The sequence below is a fragment of the Fundulus heteroclitus genome, chromosome 14 (genome assembly GCF_011125445.2).
Source record: "Fundulus heteroclitus isolate FHET01 chromosome 14, MU-UCD_Fhet_4.1, whole genome shotgun sequence".
In the NCBI taxonomy this organism is placed as follows: Eukaryota; Metazoa; Chordata; class Actinopteri; order Cyprinodontiformes; family Fundulidae; genus Fundulus; species Fundulus heteroclitus.
Genome location: NC_046374.1, coordinates 1,117,460 through 1,133,015, shown reverse-complemented (window position 1 = coordinate 1,133,015; position 15,556 = coordinate 1,117,460). Strand labels below are relative to the sequence as shown.

Genomic DNA, 15,556 nt, shown 5'->3' with positions numbered 1-15,556 from the left:
AAAGTATATATAGTATAATCAGACAAAAAGACATACCTCTTTTGCTAGCCTTTACAGTTTTACTACAATTAGCCTCATTATGGCTGTGGATTTTGTTGATTGAAATCAAGCTGGGTTAAAAAATAAAAAGTATCCAAGTATTAATGCTGTTTTACGCGAGCATGAAATGTATTCCGCAACACACGTGTGCTCCAACAGATACCTGGAGAAACATCAGGCCTCTCAGTCCATAAGAGGAACAGCTAAGATCCCAAGAAGAACCCTGAAGCTTCCAGGCCTCTGGTAGAGAGACCCGAGCATGGGAGATGGAGAGGCACCCACCCTGCTCAGGCGTATAATGGGTGGGTGAGAGAGCAGTTTTATATATATATATATATATATATATATATATATATATATATATATATATATATATATATATATATATATATATATATATATATATATATATATATATATAGCTATGTGTGTGTGTGTTTTAAGTTCCAACATTTTCAGGGGTCTTTGAACGCCTCACCATTCGTCTCTGAGGACAGATGGAAGGAAAAAGCGGATGGTGAGGTTTACTAACACTTGGGGGCAGAAATGAAACTGAAAGCGCAACAGGCGGCCGTTAGACAGCATCACGTCGCTCTGGCAGAGAAGAAATAACGTTTTATTGTTACGGCGGAAGCGGCTCAGCGACGAAGTTTTTGGGGTAAGAGGTGCGATATTTCTGCAAGGTTCGTCATTTTTAAAGTTATATAATGAGCCCTGGAAATGTTAACAGCAGGTTATCAATCAGCTTGACTAGAATCTGATCTTTGGGGTAAAGAAATGAACGTAAAATTGGTGTTTTGTGCTGTTTTTATCCCCTCTTATTTGAGTCAAATCCATGCTGCTCACATCTGGTCATTAAAGCATATCACAGCTCCATCTATCATCCATCAGGAGCACTTTCACTGGAGGTCACAGCCGTTCTGTTTTGATGACTTGTAAAACAGAGACGTTGTGGTGTCAGTGATTTTTACTTATTATTCCCCAATGATTTAAAAGCCTTTTTTTTGTGAAACTTGGAAGAGGCTGCTAATGGGATAAATAGCTTTGCATTTGTAATCTGTGCTGACGCTTGCTGCAAAGGAAAAGATACGCTCTTGTTTGTAAGTCCCACTACTTCAGATTCTGCAGCCATCACACTTCTGTTTTTCTTTATTTCCTTTTTCCGCATCAAATGTGGTTTCCGCGTACACACAATGTGCAACTTGCAAAACTTTTGACTTCCTGTTTAGTTTTTGTTTCACCTTTCTACAAACACTGCATTATGATGCCTGTTCACCACAGTTAACAGAACTGATAATATTTGTGCTATTTATAATTTAGTAACATATAATTTAGTCTTAGCTCACACTTTTAAATCTCTTTTTTGGAAGCTATTTTTTATTTTTTGCCTAGTTTTCTGTTTGGATGATCACACACTGCTTTGGTAATCTGGGAATTCTCCTGGGAAATCTCCTGTTATTGTCATGTACCGTGGAGTAGATGGACCAAAGTGCATTGGATTTAGGAGTTGGGTGATTTAATGGATTTCAAAGACACTTACAATATGTCAAATCACAGCAACAGAATATTCAGAGCTTGGAGAAAACAGGGCAACATGAGGAACAGCAGAAGAACCAACAGAGAGCAGAAAGAACCAGGACGTATATATATATATATATATATATATATATATATATATATATATATATATATATATATATATATATATATATATATACTACCGTTCAAAGGTTTGGGGTCACATTGAAATGTCCTTATTTTTGAAGGAAAAGCACTGTACTTTTCAATGAAGATAACTTTAAACTAGTCTTAACTTTAAAGAAATACACGCTATACATTGCTAATGTGGTAAATGACTATTCTAGCTGCAAATGTCTGGTTTTTGGTGCAATATCTAGGTGTATAGAGGCCCATTTCCAGCAACTATCACTCCAGTGTTCTAATGGTACAATGTGTTTGCTCATTGGCTCAGAAGGCTAATTGATGATTAGAAAACCCTTGTGCAATCATGTTCACACATCTGAAAACAGTTTAGCTCGTTAGAAGCCACAAAACTGACCTTCCTTTGAGCAGATTGAGTTTCTGGACCATCACATTTGTGCGGTCAATTAAACGCTCAAAATGGCCAGAAAAAGAGAACTTTCATCTGAAACTCGACAGTCTATTCTTGTTCTTAGAAATGAAGCTATTACATGCGAGAAATTGCTAAGAAATTGAAGATTTCCTACAACGGTGTGTACTCCCTTCAGAGGACAGCACAAACAGGCTCTAACCAGAGTAGAAAAAGAAGTGGGGGCCGCGTTGCACAACTGAGCAAGAAGATAAGTACATTAGAGTCTCTAGTTTGAGAAACAGACGCCTCACAGGTCCCCAACTGGCATCTTCATTAAATAGTACCCGCAAAACACCAGTGTCAACATCTACAGTGAAGAGGCGGCTGCGGGATTCTGGGCTTCAGGGCAGAGTGGCAAAGAAAGAGCCATATCTGAGACTGGCCAATAAAAGAAAAAGATTAAGATGGGCAAAAAGAACACAGACATTGGACAGAGGAAGACTGGAAAAAAGTGTTGTGGACGGATGAATCCAAGTTTGAGGTGTTTGGATCACAAAGAAGAACGCTTGTGAGACGCAGAACAAATGAAAAGATGCTGGAAGAATGCCTGACACCATCTGTTAAGCATGGTGGAGGTAATGTGATGGTCTGGGGTTGCTTTGGTGCTGGTAAGGTGGGAGATTTGTACAGGGTAAAAGGGATTCTGAATAAGGAAGGCTATCACTCCATTTTGCAACGCCATGCCATACCCAGTGGACAGCGCTTGATTGGAACCAATTTCATCCTACAATGACCCTAAACACACCTCCAAATTGTGCAAGAACTATTTAGAGCAGAAGCAGGCAGCTGGTATTCTATCGGATTGCACACTCAGCTGTGCTACATGGAACGGCTTACATGCGAGCGATCAGTGGTTTAAGTTTTTTTTAGGCGCCCTGCTTTTGTCCCCAGTTAAAGATTTCATGACATTACCAGCTTGGCAACAATTCAGCGTAATTCTGACAATGTTCATGCTTTTAGGTGGTTATACGGAAATGCCAAAGCTTTTTCAGTGGTTATACAGCTACACCACTGGTTGCCGAGATGGTATGATGGACACATCGGCTGCCTTGTGAAGATTTGTTAACTTCCCGGGGAATCAGTTTGTTTGTTGAATTGTAGGAACGTTGGCTTTTTCGTGACACACAAAATAGCCAGTAATTACTGTTTTTTGCGTGCTTATCTGACTTGTGTTGACATATCAACACGACTCTATCCTTTGAGGCCACATCCACACAGAGCTGAATAGAGTAGAGGCACAGACAGGTTAAAGCCGGTGGACCCATACTAGATGTTAGTAGACCGGAGGTCTACGCTATAATGTAATGCTTTTAGACTAAGGAGTCCCAAATAGGCAAATAATATGATATAATCTAATTTCAAAGTGAGAGACCAGAAATATGTGGTTTTAATTATTCCACACAGCTACTCACGACTTCATGATTAATGTCATATTGAAAAGCCAGAGTGTTTGTTCTCGTCTGCAGCTGTTCCTAGTTGTAACAACTTGATTATTTATGTTTGGAGCTTATCTTCTCAATGCAGGTTACAGAAATGAGTCTTCAGGTTTGTCACTGCTGTGGCTGGTCCAAAGTGACGACCTATCAGGGCCTGCGGGTCCACCAGGGCAGAAACGGATGCACGCCGAAGGGTATGAGGATGGCAGAGCCCCAACAGCAGGACATGTGGGGCTTTGCAGGACAGAAAACCGCTCACATGAGCTACAAGCTGGACGTCCCGACTATTAAATCTGGTAATCTGTTCAAATTGATTGTGTTTTAAGACAATTTCTTAATCAATGATAAGAGCACATGTTTAATAAGAGGAGGCCATTCAACAATATGTCTTAAACATAATTACAAATTCCTATTCAGACGTGAGCCTACAGATATGCCACTGTGGCTGGACCCAAGTGACGAGCTATCATGGGCTGAGAGTCCACCAGGGGATGAAGGGCTGCACACCAAAGGGAGCAAGGATTCCAAAGGAAGAGCAGAAGGCCTGGGGGAATTACTGGAAACCACAAGTGGATGAGAAAAAACCTCCTGAATTGAAGAAGCTGAATAAAAAGCATGAGGTATAAAAAGGATAATTGCAAAATAGTCTCAGTTTAGTTAGGAAAATGTCTAATTCAAGCACCCAAAATAAACTTTCCTCCTTAACTTGACAGTATTTCCCAGAAAAACCAAGGATGAGAAAGCTCAGCAACCGTGCAGCGGCAGCCACAGTCAAAACGGAGAACAACTGGAGGACGTGTCATGGTAAAATTTGGTCCAAATAAGATTTTTCTGTTGAATCAGAAGGTTTTCTTCTGCATCACACCTTCTGCTCTTACTCCAGAAACAAGGTCAAAGCCGTGGCATCAGTCGGAGGAGTGCTCCACCCCTTTAAAGGTAAAGACGAGGCATAAACCATTGTGATTCCCTAGCTGTTCAAAAAAAATCAGATTCCTTGGGGGGTTTAGGAGTGCTGGTGAGCTATATGGCGAGCTACCAAAGAAGAGTGATCATCTGTCAGGCAAATACTGTACGTTGCAGATCTTTTCTCTTTTTTAGACATAAGTTTGGTTTCCTTTGTTTCCATCAAGTTAGAAAACAAAGCTTTTTTACAGTGTTGATGAAATAGTCACTGGTTTTAAGGATTACACATGGCCAGGCAGCCACTGCTGTGGAAGCTAATGGGGATCCGAATAAAAGCTTGTTGGACCTATTATCGTGTATCATCTCCTGAGCTGGATTTATTGCCACACCCCTAGACATTTGTCATTACATAACTAGTTTTTTTAAACGTTTTGTATATTTGTACGTTTTGTCTTCAGAGTTCTGAGGACTACTGGAACACTGGCAGCTGTTATAACTATGCAACAGCAGCCCCTGCAGTCAAGGAAGAGCCCAAATCACGTATGGTCAAAAAATATTCCAGTTTTTTACAGCTTTGCAGAATTAGGAAAGAAATCACCAACTTCAGCCGTGGAGCATAATTCTTCTTCTATTGTTGTATTTGCAGCTCCAGCGGTGTCTCTTCGAAGATACCCAGATGACTACAATGGAAGATCCGTCCACGAGTTTGAGGATTCCTCGCCTTATTTGCAGGTAGAGCAAATTAGCTGGAAATGTGTGCCACATTGATGCAATTTTTTAACATAATTACAAATCTACCTATATTTCTGCAACAATTTGCTTTTTACTTATAGATAAATCGTCGGCTCAAAGAGAATCCAGCTATGGTATTTGACAAACCAGTCGTCCCACCGAAGCAGCAATGTAGATCTGTCACCGACCCTCCAGCAACTCCCCCTGTTGACCCACACGAGGAGAAGGAGTCACTGTTGTCAACATCAGAGCAGGAAACGCCAAAGTCTCAGCTGCTGAAAGAAATTCAGACATGTTTAGAAAAATTTATAATAAAGAGAGAGGGAAAGTTGAGAAACATCAGTCCATCAGATTCTGCTTGTGAGGTAAAAAAAACATGTCGCTATTTTTGCGTTTGGTCTTTGTCACAGTGATTTGGTCCAAAACCAATTGACAAGACACAATAAAATAAATCTTCTCAAGCTATCTTTTAATTTTAGCAAATCAGTGCATGTTTTTGATAACTAGCTGTTTCATTCGTGTAGCATCATATAACTGCTTTTTAAAGAAACAGTATTTTTCAGGTAGAGGGTAGTCACAGGTTAAAGCATTTATTTAAGATTTTTTTGGGTTTGTAGTGAACTTGTTCATTGTTCATGTTCAAAGTTAGAAAATATCATGCAGTGTCCCTAAATGCACCTGAGTGTACAAAAACAAAACCTGCTATTTTCAAAGTTTTGAGCTTTACTTCCTAACAGACTGCTAAAGTATATTCAAAATTCCCTCATAAAAAATGTATTAATTAATGTATTGATCTTTCTATTTTCAGATAAACAAATCAGTCAGCAAACATCCAATAGCTGGACCTCCTGTCCAACCTAGGAGGAAGGACTTAATTTTATTAAACAGAACGCCAGAGAAAGCTGAAAAATCTTCAGCCACCGATGGAGCAATATTTGAGTCCAAGAAGGACAGTAAGGAAGAGGAAGTGGCGCAGGTTCAGTATTTGTGTTTTTTTTTCTTTTATGTCCAAAGAAAAACAATAGTCTCTTATCTGTAAAGTCAGAAATGCCCCAAAATGGTTTTCATGGATTTTATTGAGCTTTATAGGTTCCCCAGAAAAGTGAACTTCTCTGGGGAACTAAGAATTGTTTTCTTCTACTGATCGTAAACCTTTTTCCAGCATTAAAAGTAGTAAACAAATAATGAAATTATCAGCAAATTGAACAACCTCTGCGTATGTAATGTGCAATGACGTTTGCTTGTGGGGTACCATTAGGAGGATATCAGCAGCATCCTGCTTGTAGAGGCCAACTCTCTCTGCGTTTTCGATTTGGTAAAAAAGAGATGAAGTTACTGGTTGATGAGCAGTCAAGGAGAAAAGTAGACTTCTTTTTTTCTGTCAGTTCTGGCCTCCACAAACCCTGGGTTTATTGAAGAGTGAGAGGAAGAAAGGCGGTGTTGGAATCGAGCTACAAGAAGCCATAACGTGGCAGCATCACCCTGTAGGGGGTGGAGCTTTTCTTCAGCAGGGACAGGGAAACTGCTGTAGAATATAGATTAGATGCTCCATAGGAACTGAGACTGGGGTGGAGGTTCACCTTTCAACAACACAGCTGGCCTAAACCTACATCTTAGGGTAAAAAGATAATTTATAGCAACATGTTTAATGAAGGCCTAGTCTGTCATGATGCAGTTTAGGGAGGATCCAAACAAAGAGCGTGGTAATGGCAAAAATAAAGTTTAATAATAAAAAGAAAACTCACTAAATTGTCTCACACAAGCAGATCAGGCTGTAACATGTCCGTGATGACAACATCGATTGTGCAGAGATAGAATAATTTCCCACCTTCTGTGTTTTCCACTCGTCCTTGTGTCCCCGTGGTCTCGTCTCGTGGAGAAGCCGAGTCAGTTCACGCCGGAGTCCAGTGTGCCGTCATTCAGCCAGATCTCTACAAAGCACGCGAGACAACACTCCGCTTACTCAGAGCAGCTCACACTACAGCTCACAGTCACATTAGTGTGGGAAAACTGAAAAAAGTGCATAACACTTGGAATGTATCAGCACTTATTTCAGCGGATGGGGTTTTTCTGCTCAAAACACTTTTTTTTCGTGTCTTCTCTACCATCCTGAAACATCTTCATCGCACCTCCACAGCACGTTGTAACAGCCTATTTCTTATGTGTCAGAATGCGGGGACATCAGCAAGAGTCAGATCACCACCGGCAAACAAGTCACGTATGTCAGAACACGATCATTCATCATCAACACCAGAATGAAGTTATCAGCCTAGAAAATAAAAATCAGAATGACTCTCATCTTTACCTGCAGCTTTCACAACCCCTCCCCACCCCGTCAAAAAACCCACGGACAGAAAGGTAGCAGCAGCTGAGCAGGTAAACCATCATTTTCTACACAGTCTTTTCCCTCAATGTTATCTTTGCAAACCTCCATGTCTTTATCTTTGTGTGATGACACACACTTGACATCTTTTCAGTCGAGCAGCCGGGCATCTGAGCGTCCTCTAGCGCCTCCTGTTGTGCCGCCGAAGAGGAACCCGCGTTCATTCACAGTGAAGCAACTGAGCAGTCGAGACATTCCTAATGACCTGCAAGGAGCAAATAAGACGAGGGAGGGAATGAAGGTGCAGAGCAGTATACTCCTGCTTGTGAATAACCGATCAACACCACACATGATGTTCTTTGGTTGCTCTGAAAGCTGTGAGGCTCCTTTCATCATAGCTGTCCCCTCAGCCCTCATTCTTAGTGTTCTACTTATTTCAGGTGAAGGAACTGGTGCAGATGTTTTCTGTCCCTGCAGCCCAAGAGAAAACAGCCGTACCCAAGGAGAAACTCAGACCGGAAAACCCACAGGTTGTAGGTTTATGTTCAGTTTCAGGAAGCGCAGTAAAGGTTATGTTCCCGTTATTACTTGGATTGTATTTGAATGGGTTGAATGTTTCAGGGGAAGCTTCTCGCTCAAAGACGTACCACCATCCCGGCCCGGGAAACCGGAGTCCAACCAAAGTTGGAAGACAGGAAGGAGCAGGTATATGTGGCGTACCTCTGTTGCCTTAAATGAATAGATATTGTGTTAAAACCAATATTAATGTCCCCATGTAGAGGCCTGTTCTAGTTCAGCATGTGTAGAAGAAAAGTAAAATGCTAGAGATGGTCTGGTGTTAATTTTATTGTCATGTAGCTATGTCCAGTTTTAAGAAAACTTATTTTCTTCTAATTTTTAACAGGACAAACCTGCAATGTCCTATTTATTATGTGTTTTTGAGTTCTAATAATTTACAGATGTCTTTTCTACTGAAGAGACTACTTTAACAGTTTCATTAAAAATAATGTGGGTTTAAATTACTGTTGAGCAGCTAAAAGTTTCCCGTCAGAGCAGGAAACAGGTTAAAGCATTTATTTAAGATTTTTTTTGGTTTTATAGTGAACTTGTTCATTGTTCATGTTTAAAGTTAGAAAACATCATGCAGTGTCCCTAAATGCACCTGAGTGTACAAAAACAAAACCTGCTATTTTCAAAGTTCTGAGCTTTACTTCCTAACAGACTGCTAAAGTATATTCAAAATTTCCTCATAAAAAAAATATTAATTAATCTATTGATATGTCTTTTTTCAGAAATACAAATCAGTCAGCAAACATCCAACAGCTGGACCTCCTGTCCAACCTAGGAGGAAAGGCTTAATTTTATTAAACAGAACGCCAGAGAAAGCTGAAAAATCTTCAGCCACCGATGGAGCAATATTTGAGTCCAAGAAGGACAGCAAGGAAGAGGAAGTGGCGCAGGTTCAGTATTTGTGTTTCTTTTTTGTTTTATGTCCAATAAAAAACAATAGTCTCTTATCTGTAAAGTCAGAAATGCCCCAAAATTGTTTTCATGGATTTTATTGAGCTTTATAGGTTCCCCAGAAAAGTGAACTTCTTTGGGGAACTAAGAATTGTTTTCTTCTACTGATCGTAAACCTTTTTCCAGCATTAAAAGTAGTAAACAAATAATGAATTTTTTTAGCAAATTGAACAACCTCTGTGTATGTAATGCGCAATGACGTTTGCTCCATCTTCTTGTAGGGGTGGAGCTTTTCTTCAGCAGGGACAGGGAAACTGGTCTGAGTTGACTAGAAGATGGATGGAGCTGAATACGGGGGAATTGCTGTAGAAAATAGATTAGATGCTCCATAGGAACTGAGACTGGGGTGGAGGTTCACCTTTCAACAACACAGCTGGCCTAAACCTACAGCCTAGGCTACAAAGATCAGTTAGAGCAACATGTTTAATAATGGCCTAGTCTGTCATGATGCAGTTTAGGGAGGATCAAGCCACCCCCCCACCCCCCATTGACAAAAATGATCACATCAAAGAGTGGGTTATTGATGCATCACCAAAGGACCTTGAAGGTTTTAGTTGATTATTTATTGCCAAGCGGGATAATCTGCTGATTCTGATTGTTGAGCATGTGACTGGTAACCTGACCCTAGCCAGCTGAATTTCGTCCCACCTAGCTCCGCCTAGCTCCACTCACATCCATCTGGGACCTCTCCCATAGAGAGTGATTTCTCCAAACAATTTTATTGTCTAGCCAATCAGGACGCAGGGCTGGAGTTTCATAAATGTGACGTAGTGGAGAAGCGACCGTGAGACTGTTTTGATTCAGATAGCAATGGCGGCTCGTCGAGGAAGCAAGCGTTAGCATTGATGCTGCTATTTCTTCCGTGTTGTCCAATCTACCTAATATTGTTTCATTAAAAGAACATCAGAGAACGGCTCTGAAGGCTTTTGTTGGTGGAAACCATGTTTTCGCCCTTCTCCCGACCGGATTTGGCAAGTTTTGTTTTTTCCTGCGTAACTCTAATCAGCGTCACGGGTTAGCTTCGGTGTGAGTGGTTGAATTAGCACGTCGATAAAGATGACAGACAAGTGGCTTATCCAATCATATGCAAGGATTTTTGATAAGGCCCAGCCTTCTGAAACGCCATTCCTATGGATCTGTTCCAGATGGATGAGTGGAGCTAGGCGGAGAGAAATCCATATGGCTAGGCTCAGGTTATGTGACTGGTGCATCATCAGAAAACATAGGTGTGGTAATTCATGGCGCCCTAAAGCTCATTAACACTAATATCAGTCCTAGTTTTTCTGTGTATCGACGACTTCGCTGCTTTCATCAAACTCCACTCATGTGATCTGATCATCTTTTTACTGTTTGCACGAGTTTGATGTGAAGGATTGTGCTCGATAAACCAGAGCTCATCGTTCTCAGGTCCAGGCTGAGCTCTGGTTTGGTGTCATGGTGTGTTGGTTTTGTGAAGGACCTAAGTGGCGACAGAGTAGCGGCTAATTTACCAATATAAACCTTTTTCTTTTATTTATGACAGAATGCTACAGATATGGCACCTGAGCCAACACCAACAGCAGCAAAACGGTCACAGAAGGAGGACCTATCGAGTGCGTACCAGCGTCGTTCATCACATCATCTAAACCAGGTGTCCTCAATTCCGGTCCTCGACGTCCGGCGTCCTGGAACTTTTAGATGTGCCCCTGAGACTGGACCTCGAGGACCGGAATCGAGGACTCCTGATCTAAACGATCAAGAAAATGATGCTGTCATTGTTGCCGTTATCTGTAGTGATTGAAGCAGCCCAGCCTGACGTCTCTACGAGCAGAAAGGTACGACAGGTTCTTAGTTGAGTGTCCTGCAGAGGGAACCCGTGTTTTACTCCATGTGGAAATGTTTTCCAGGTGAAGGAACTGGCTCAGATGTTTGCGGTTCAGGAAACAGCCGCACGACCGCAGCCGAAACGCGGACAAGAGCGCCGACCATCACAGGTGTTTGGTGTATATAATATATAATGTATATTTACTATTATTTACTATATACTACTATTACCCCAGAATGTATCTTTCTCTTATTTGTTCCTGCTTTGTAGTTTGCATTTCTTATGATGTAGCTGTGGGAATTTTTTGCTCCGTCATTCTTCGCCGTATTTACTTAGATGCTTAAAATCTTATAGTTAAAATTTAGGGCTGAAAGATTTCTACAAACCAAACCCCAGGAAACCATTGTTCAACTAAAGGAGGAGGAACATGGCGGAGTAAAACCAGCACAGGTACAGCACTGATTTCTCTTTCTTCTTTGTCGCCGCCTGCTGAGAATCAATGAACCACCAACCCAGTTCATAGTCTCTTGCACGTTGGCAAACATAATACTGGTTCTGCAGGTTTTACATCCATGAGATTTATTTAAACTGTCTCTCAAATGCAAATGTCTATTTGCACACTTCAGTTTATCAGGGAATGTGTGTTTAGACATCCGTGCAAACTGCAGTCCTGTAACCTGAAGACCTAAATTTATTGCACAGTAGTTTACTATGTGCATGAGTGTATCAAACGGCAGAGCGTTCGTGTGACACACGAGGGCAACTGCACAGTAATCTTTGTCGTCAGTATAGGAACCGCTATCCGACTTTTTGACTCAAAAATGTGTCTACTAGAGGCAAATGACTATTTCCACGCTTTAAGCTTCTCAGGGAGTCTTGTTGGTCAGTGAAATCAACTGATTTCAGAAGATTGTCTTGTTGGGTCTGAATAATATGCCTTATTTGTGTGCATTCTGTAACGCATCATCAAAAATTCATTATGGTAGCACATAATGGCAGTAAAGATTCTCGAGTCTTGACTCTTGAAACATAGCGGTAGCAGCATAATGATGTGGATATGGTTCACTTTAGCAGGGACTGGGAAGCTGATCAGGGTTGATGGATGGAGCTAAATAGCGGGCAATGCTGCAGGGAAACTTCTAAGGCCTAAGCCTCAAAACCTCTGCCTGGATAATTTGGCTTATTTTGACTGTATAAAGGCCATTAAATGGCGTATGGACCTATGAGTAAATAATTTTGCCTATTTCTCTATAACAACTGAAAGTTTTAAGATCTACCGTTTTTTTATTACAATAAAAATTCTATTTATAGAGAGTTTTATCAGGTTAAAATGAAGAAAAACAAAGATTGCAAATAGTTTTTAGAGGTTTAGTGGTAAAGAAAATACTATAGATGCACACAACGAAATGCTTTTGCCTTCTGAATTAGATATTTAGATGGTATTGAAAATATTTACAACAGTTACAGTCCATCAACCTCTCAGTTTTGGTGGTACGGCCAGTAGCAGTTTCTGTCCAGCTCCAGACAGAGGCCCACGTCACACCCTCTACACTTCCAGGCAGTGTTCTACTTTCTGTTTCAGTTCTCCATCTTGCATGATGTGGTGAGCGGCTTCCGTCTCTCCCAGCATCATCACCAGCATCTCCAGTAGCCCTCTCTCTCACTCCCTGCCTGTGGGCTCTCCGCTTCTCTTCTCCACTTGTGGATGGCTGAGCCTAACTAAAAGACAAAGGGAAGGATATTCAGCTCGAAATATGCAATCTTACTGACTTGGTAGGCTGTTCTAAAAGTCACAATTCGAAATAAAAACTCTGGGTTACACATATGATGTGATAAAGTAAAAAAAAAAGATACCATAGAGCTTCATTCTGCTATATGAAGCTCTCATTTCATTGACAATTCAACTCGGAAATTCAATCAATCAAACGTCACCTTTCTCCACCAGAAACTGCTCCTTCAACTTATTTGTTAGTCTCAAAATCCTTTATGAACCTTTGTGGTGTTTTCTTACCCTTGATGACTGTATCTCAGAAATTATTTCTATGTCTCCGCTCTCTAAGGCTCCAATAGACTGAGCCAGAGGCTCACTGCTCTATATGACAAAAGCTGCTTCTACAAAGTATTAACTCTGTGTTCCTGAATACAAACGTACACTTAACATTTTTAAAGTAAAATCACTCATCTCCACTCTTCCGCTATACATTTATCTGTTTTTTGTGTTGGTATGCTACACAGAATCCCAGTAAAATATACCAAGGCTTGTGGGTTTAACATGACAAGATGTTAAAAAAAGATAAAAGCTATATATCTGTTAAGCAAATTATGTTTCCTATCATTGCTTAGCTGACTCTAATCTGTTAACCGCTGTTTTTTTTTTTCCCTAACAGAAGTTACCAGACCCAACAAGTACTCCTACCACAATGAAAACTGCTTCATCAAAGGCCACCAAGCATCAGGACCACACACCCTGTGTGTAAATTCTGCTGAATAATCATACGCCTTTAACATTGTCACTACTCTGAGGTTTCTTCCTGTAATGTACTGCCTTTTGGCTACAGCAGGTGAAGCGTCTGAGCTGGCAGGTTTCTGCGCTGGTCCAAAGGTGAGACATCACTTCTGCCCACTTAAACTGCTCTTTACACTCTGTTGCACCCTTTCTATAGTACACCTGGCATGGGAACAATTAGTTTACGGTGGCACCAGAAGGTTGGCTTATTGTTTGATGGGTTTCAGGTGAAGGATCTGGCGCGGATGTTCTCAGCCAAGACCTACTAGGCACAAGGTGCCCAAATAAGAAGGTCAGAAAAAGGAGAAATGTCTGCAAGCATTGTTTTAAGGATTTTTTTTTTTTTTTTTTTTTTTGCCACAACTTGATTTCACACAGTGTTTACACAGGGAGTTCTGACATCAGAAGTCAAACCCAAACAATATTCTTTGGTAATTATAGTGTTTAGGAAGAGTGTAAAAAGCCACAGAAGGTGCCAATCAGTGAGGAGTAAAAATTTAAAATGGAATACTGTAATATTGAACTAAGTCTAAGCGCATATGTAGTCATGAGTGCTTTGAAAAACATCCATTTATCAACCGAAACCAGCAGTTATTCCCAAGCTCCCTTCGTGCAAACTCCCAGTGTGAGCTGGAAAGTTGCAACCAGACCGGTTGGTGTGTAGGCGTGTCAGACCACAGAGGAAAACGGCTTTCCGTGCGATTCCTCATTATTTAATGTAAACAATATGCAGCTCCACAGCATTTAAGTTTCTGTTTCCATTGAAAAAGAAACCACAGAATGTGGGTGTGTTCTCATCTGAAACACAATGTTTCTGGACAGATTGTTTGATCATTAGTACCTCACTGTGTTGATAAGTGAGAATGCTTTTTACGACTTTTGATTTCGTTTATTTTGGTTTATACCTTTTGGTTTTTGTACAGAATCAGAAGCCTGTAGGAACGTCAGGGCACACAGTGAAGAACATTACTTTATGTTAATGTTTAGGACATTGTGAATGTTACAACTTTTTATAGCTTTTTTTTCCTGTGGTAAAGGTTGTATAATGTCTTGTAAAATTATTCCTACTGTTCCATATTTTGCCCTGTTGTGTTGCTGCACGCTTTATGACTTTGACATGACACGCATAATCTTTTTGTGAAAATTAAAAAGGTTTAAATAATAAATGGGATAAAGGATTTCTAAAACCAACTCTCTTCCATTATTTTTATTTAGGATTCTTCATATATCTTTACATATTCTTAAAGGTTTTTGAAGGTTTTGTCTATAATATAACTGAGTATAATATAATGATTATGTATTTGTGCTTAAGTTCTGAATGGGTTCCCTGTGAAGAAAGGCCAATAAAAACTATCCTTATAGCAAAATCCGATAATTACATCATAGGATGAGTGGCTCATCATGATTTATTATCTGTAAAATAATAATGATTATTACAAGTGAATCTCAATACACAATTTTTAATAATACATCATTTATGGCCAATTAGATCCATAGTCAGTCGATACAACCTAAAAAGCTCAGGGAAAACAGGTGGGACAACTTTCTGTAAGATCTTTTAAGGACTGAAACGCATCCAGTAGTGGTTGGTGTTTTAGACATTTGCAGTAATGTTTTGGATTTTTCCCCCCTTCACCCTGGTTCAGCTGTGAAACTGATTGAAAATCCCAACATGCATTTGACTCCTGACATGATCGCCATAGAGTTGAGTCAACGGAAAAAATGCGACAGAAAATGAAAACGTTAAACGTTCGTTCTGTCAAGCGCCACTCCTAAAACAGAAAGCACGTCAGACGCATCTCAAGAGGAAATGGAACCAGAAGTCAGGGTCCAAGAGTCTGGAGGGATGGAGGCGAAGTCCAGAGTCCGAGCTGTTTGAGTTCCTCTGGGAAAGTTACACGATCAGTGATGCTGTTGAAATTAGCTGTGATGAATATTGTTTTGGAACACTGACTTGCCCAGGCCAGATTACTACCAGACTTGTTGAATAAAAAAAAAAACAGTTTGTAAGATCTGATAACGAAGAACTGGGTAAAAATGGCTTCCAAGGTGACAACACCTGCTAACCACAAAGAACGCAAAGGTCCATCTCACATCTGTCAAAGCCATCCAGATGATCCCCAAAGTTCATTAAGATATTCTGTGAAGAGACAAACAAGGAACTGTTTGGAAGATATGC

At 40.4% G+C, this 15,556-nt stretch overlaps 2 protein-coding genes across 2 annotated transcripts; both read left to right on the top strand.

Annotated features, from left to right (window-relative positions):
* Positions 1-972: 972 nt before the first annotated feature.
* LOC118556532 lies at positions 973-5,636 on the top strand. The gene is made up of 8 exons (XM_036146963.1): positions 973-995; positions 3,677-3,884; positions 4,006-4,208; positions 4,302-4,392; positions 4,472-4,524; positions 4,950-5,031; positions 5,138-5,223; positions 5,325-5,636. Exons 2-8 carry the CDS (start codon positions 3,686-3,688, stop codon positions 5,634-5,636), a joined length of 1,026 nt encoding a protein of 341 aa, XP_036002856.1. The 5' UTR covers positions 973-995; positions 3,677-3,685.
* Positions 5,637-6,121: 485 nt separating this feature from the next.
* Positions 6,122-13,725, top strand: LOC118565604 (neurofilament heavy polypeptide-like). Its single transcript, XM_036146004.1, has 13 exons — positions 6,122-6,199; positions 7,393-7,441; positions 7,535-7,599; positions 7,701-7,847; positions 7,987-8,076; positions 8,168-8,251; positions 8,839-9,006; positions 10,590-10,659; positions 10,841-10,881; positions 10,954-11,040; positions 13,259-13,340; positions 13,430-13,473; positions 13,605-13,725. Exons 4-13 carry the CDS (start codon positions 7,842-7,844, stop codon positions 13,644-13,646), a joined length of 714 nt encoding a protein of 237 aa, XP_036001897.1. The 5' UTR covers positions 6,122-6,199; positions 7,393-7,441; positions 7,535-7,599; positions 7,701-7,841; the 3' UTR covers positions 13,647-13,725.
* The last annotated feature ends 1,831 nt before the right edge of the window (positions 13,726-15,556 follow it).

What these genes read in the sequence shown, in the direction of transcription:
- LOC118556532 (XM_036146963.1), top strand. Translation starts at nt 3,686, where the DNA reads ATGAGTCTTCAGGTTTGTCACTGCTGTGGCTGGTCCAAAGTGACGACC. An exon ending in CGTCCCGACTATTAAATCTG is followed by an intron (nt 3,885 to 4,005) that starts GTAATCTGTTCA and finishes ATTCCTATTCAG; the next exon opens with ACGTGAGCCTACAGATATGC. An exon ending in CAAGGAAGAGCCCAAATCAC is followed by an intron (nt 5,032 to 5,137) that starts GTATGGTCAAAA and finishes TTGTATTTGCAG; the next exon opens with CTCCAGCGGTGTCTCTTCGA.
- LOC118565604 (XM_036146004.1), top strand. An exon ending in TGGAAGACAGGAAGGAGCAG is followed by an intron (nt 8,252 to 8,838) that starts GTATATGTGGCG and finishes GTCTTTTTTCAG; the next exon opens with AAATACAAATCAGTCAGCAA. An exon ending in ACGTCTCTACGAGCAGAAAG is followed by an intron (nt 10,882 to 10,953) that starts GTACGACAGGTT and finishes AATGTTTTCCAG; the next exon opens with GTGAAGGAACTGGCTCAGAT.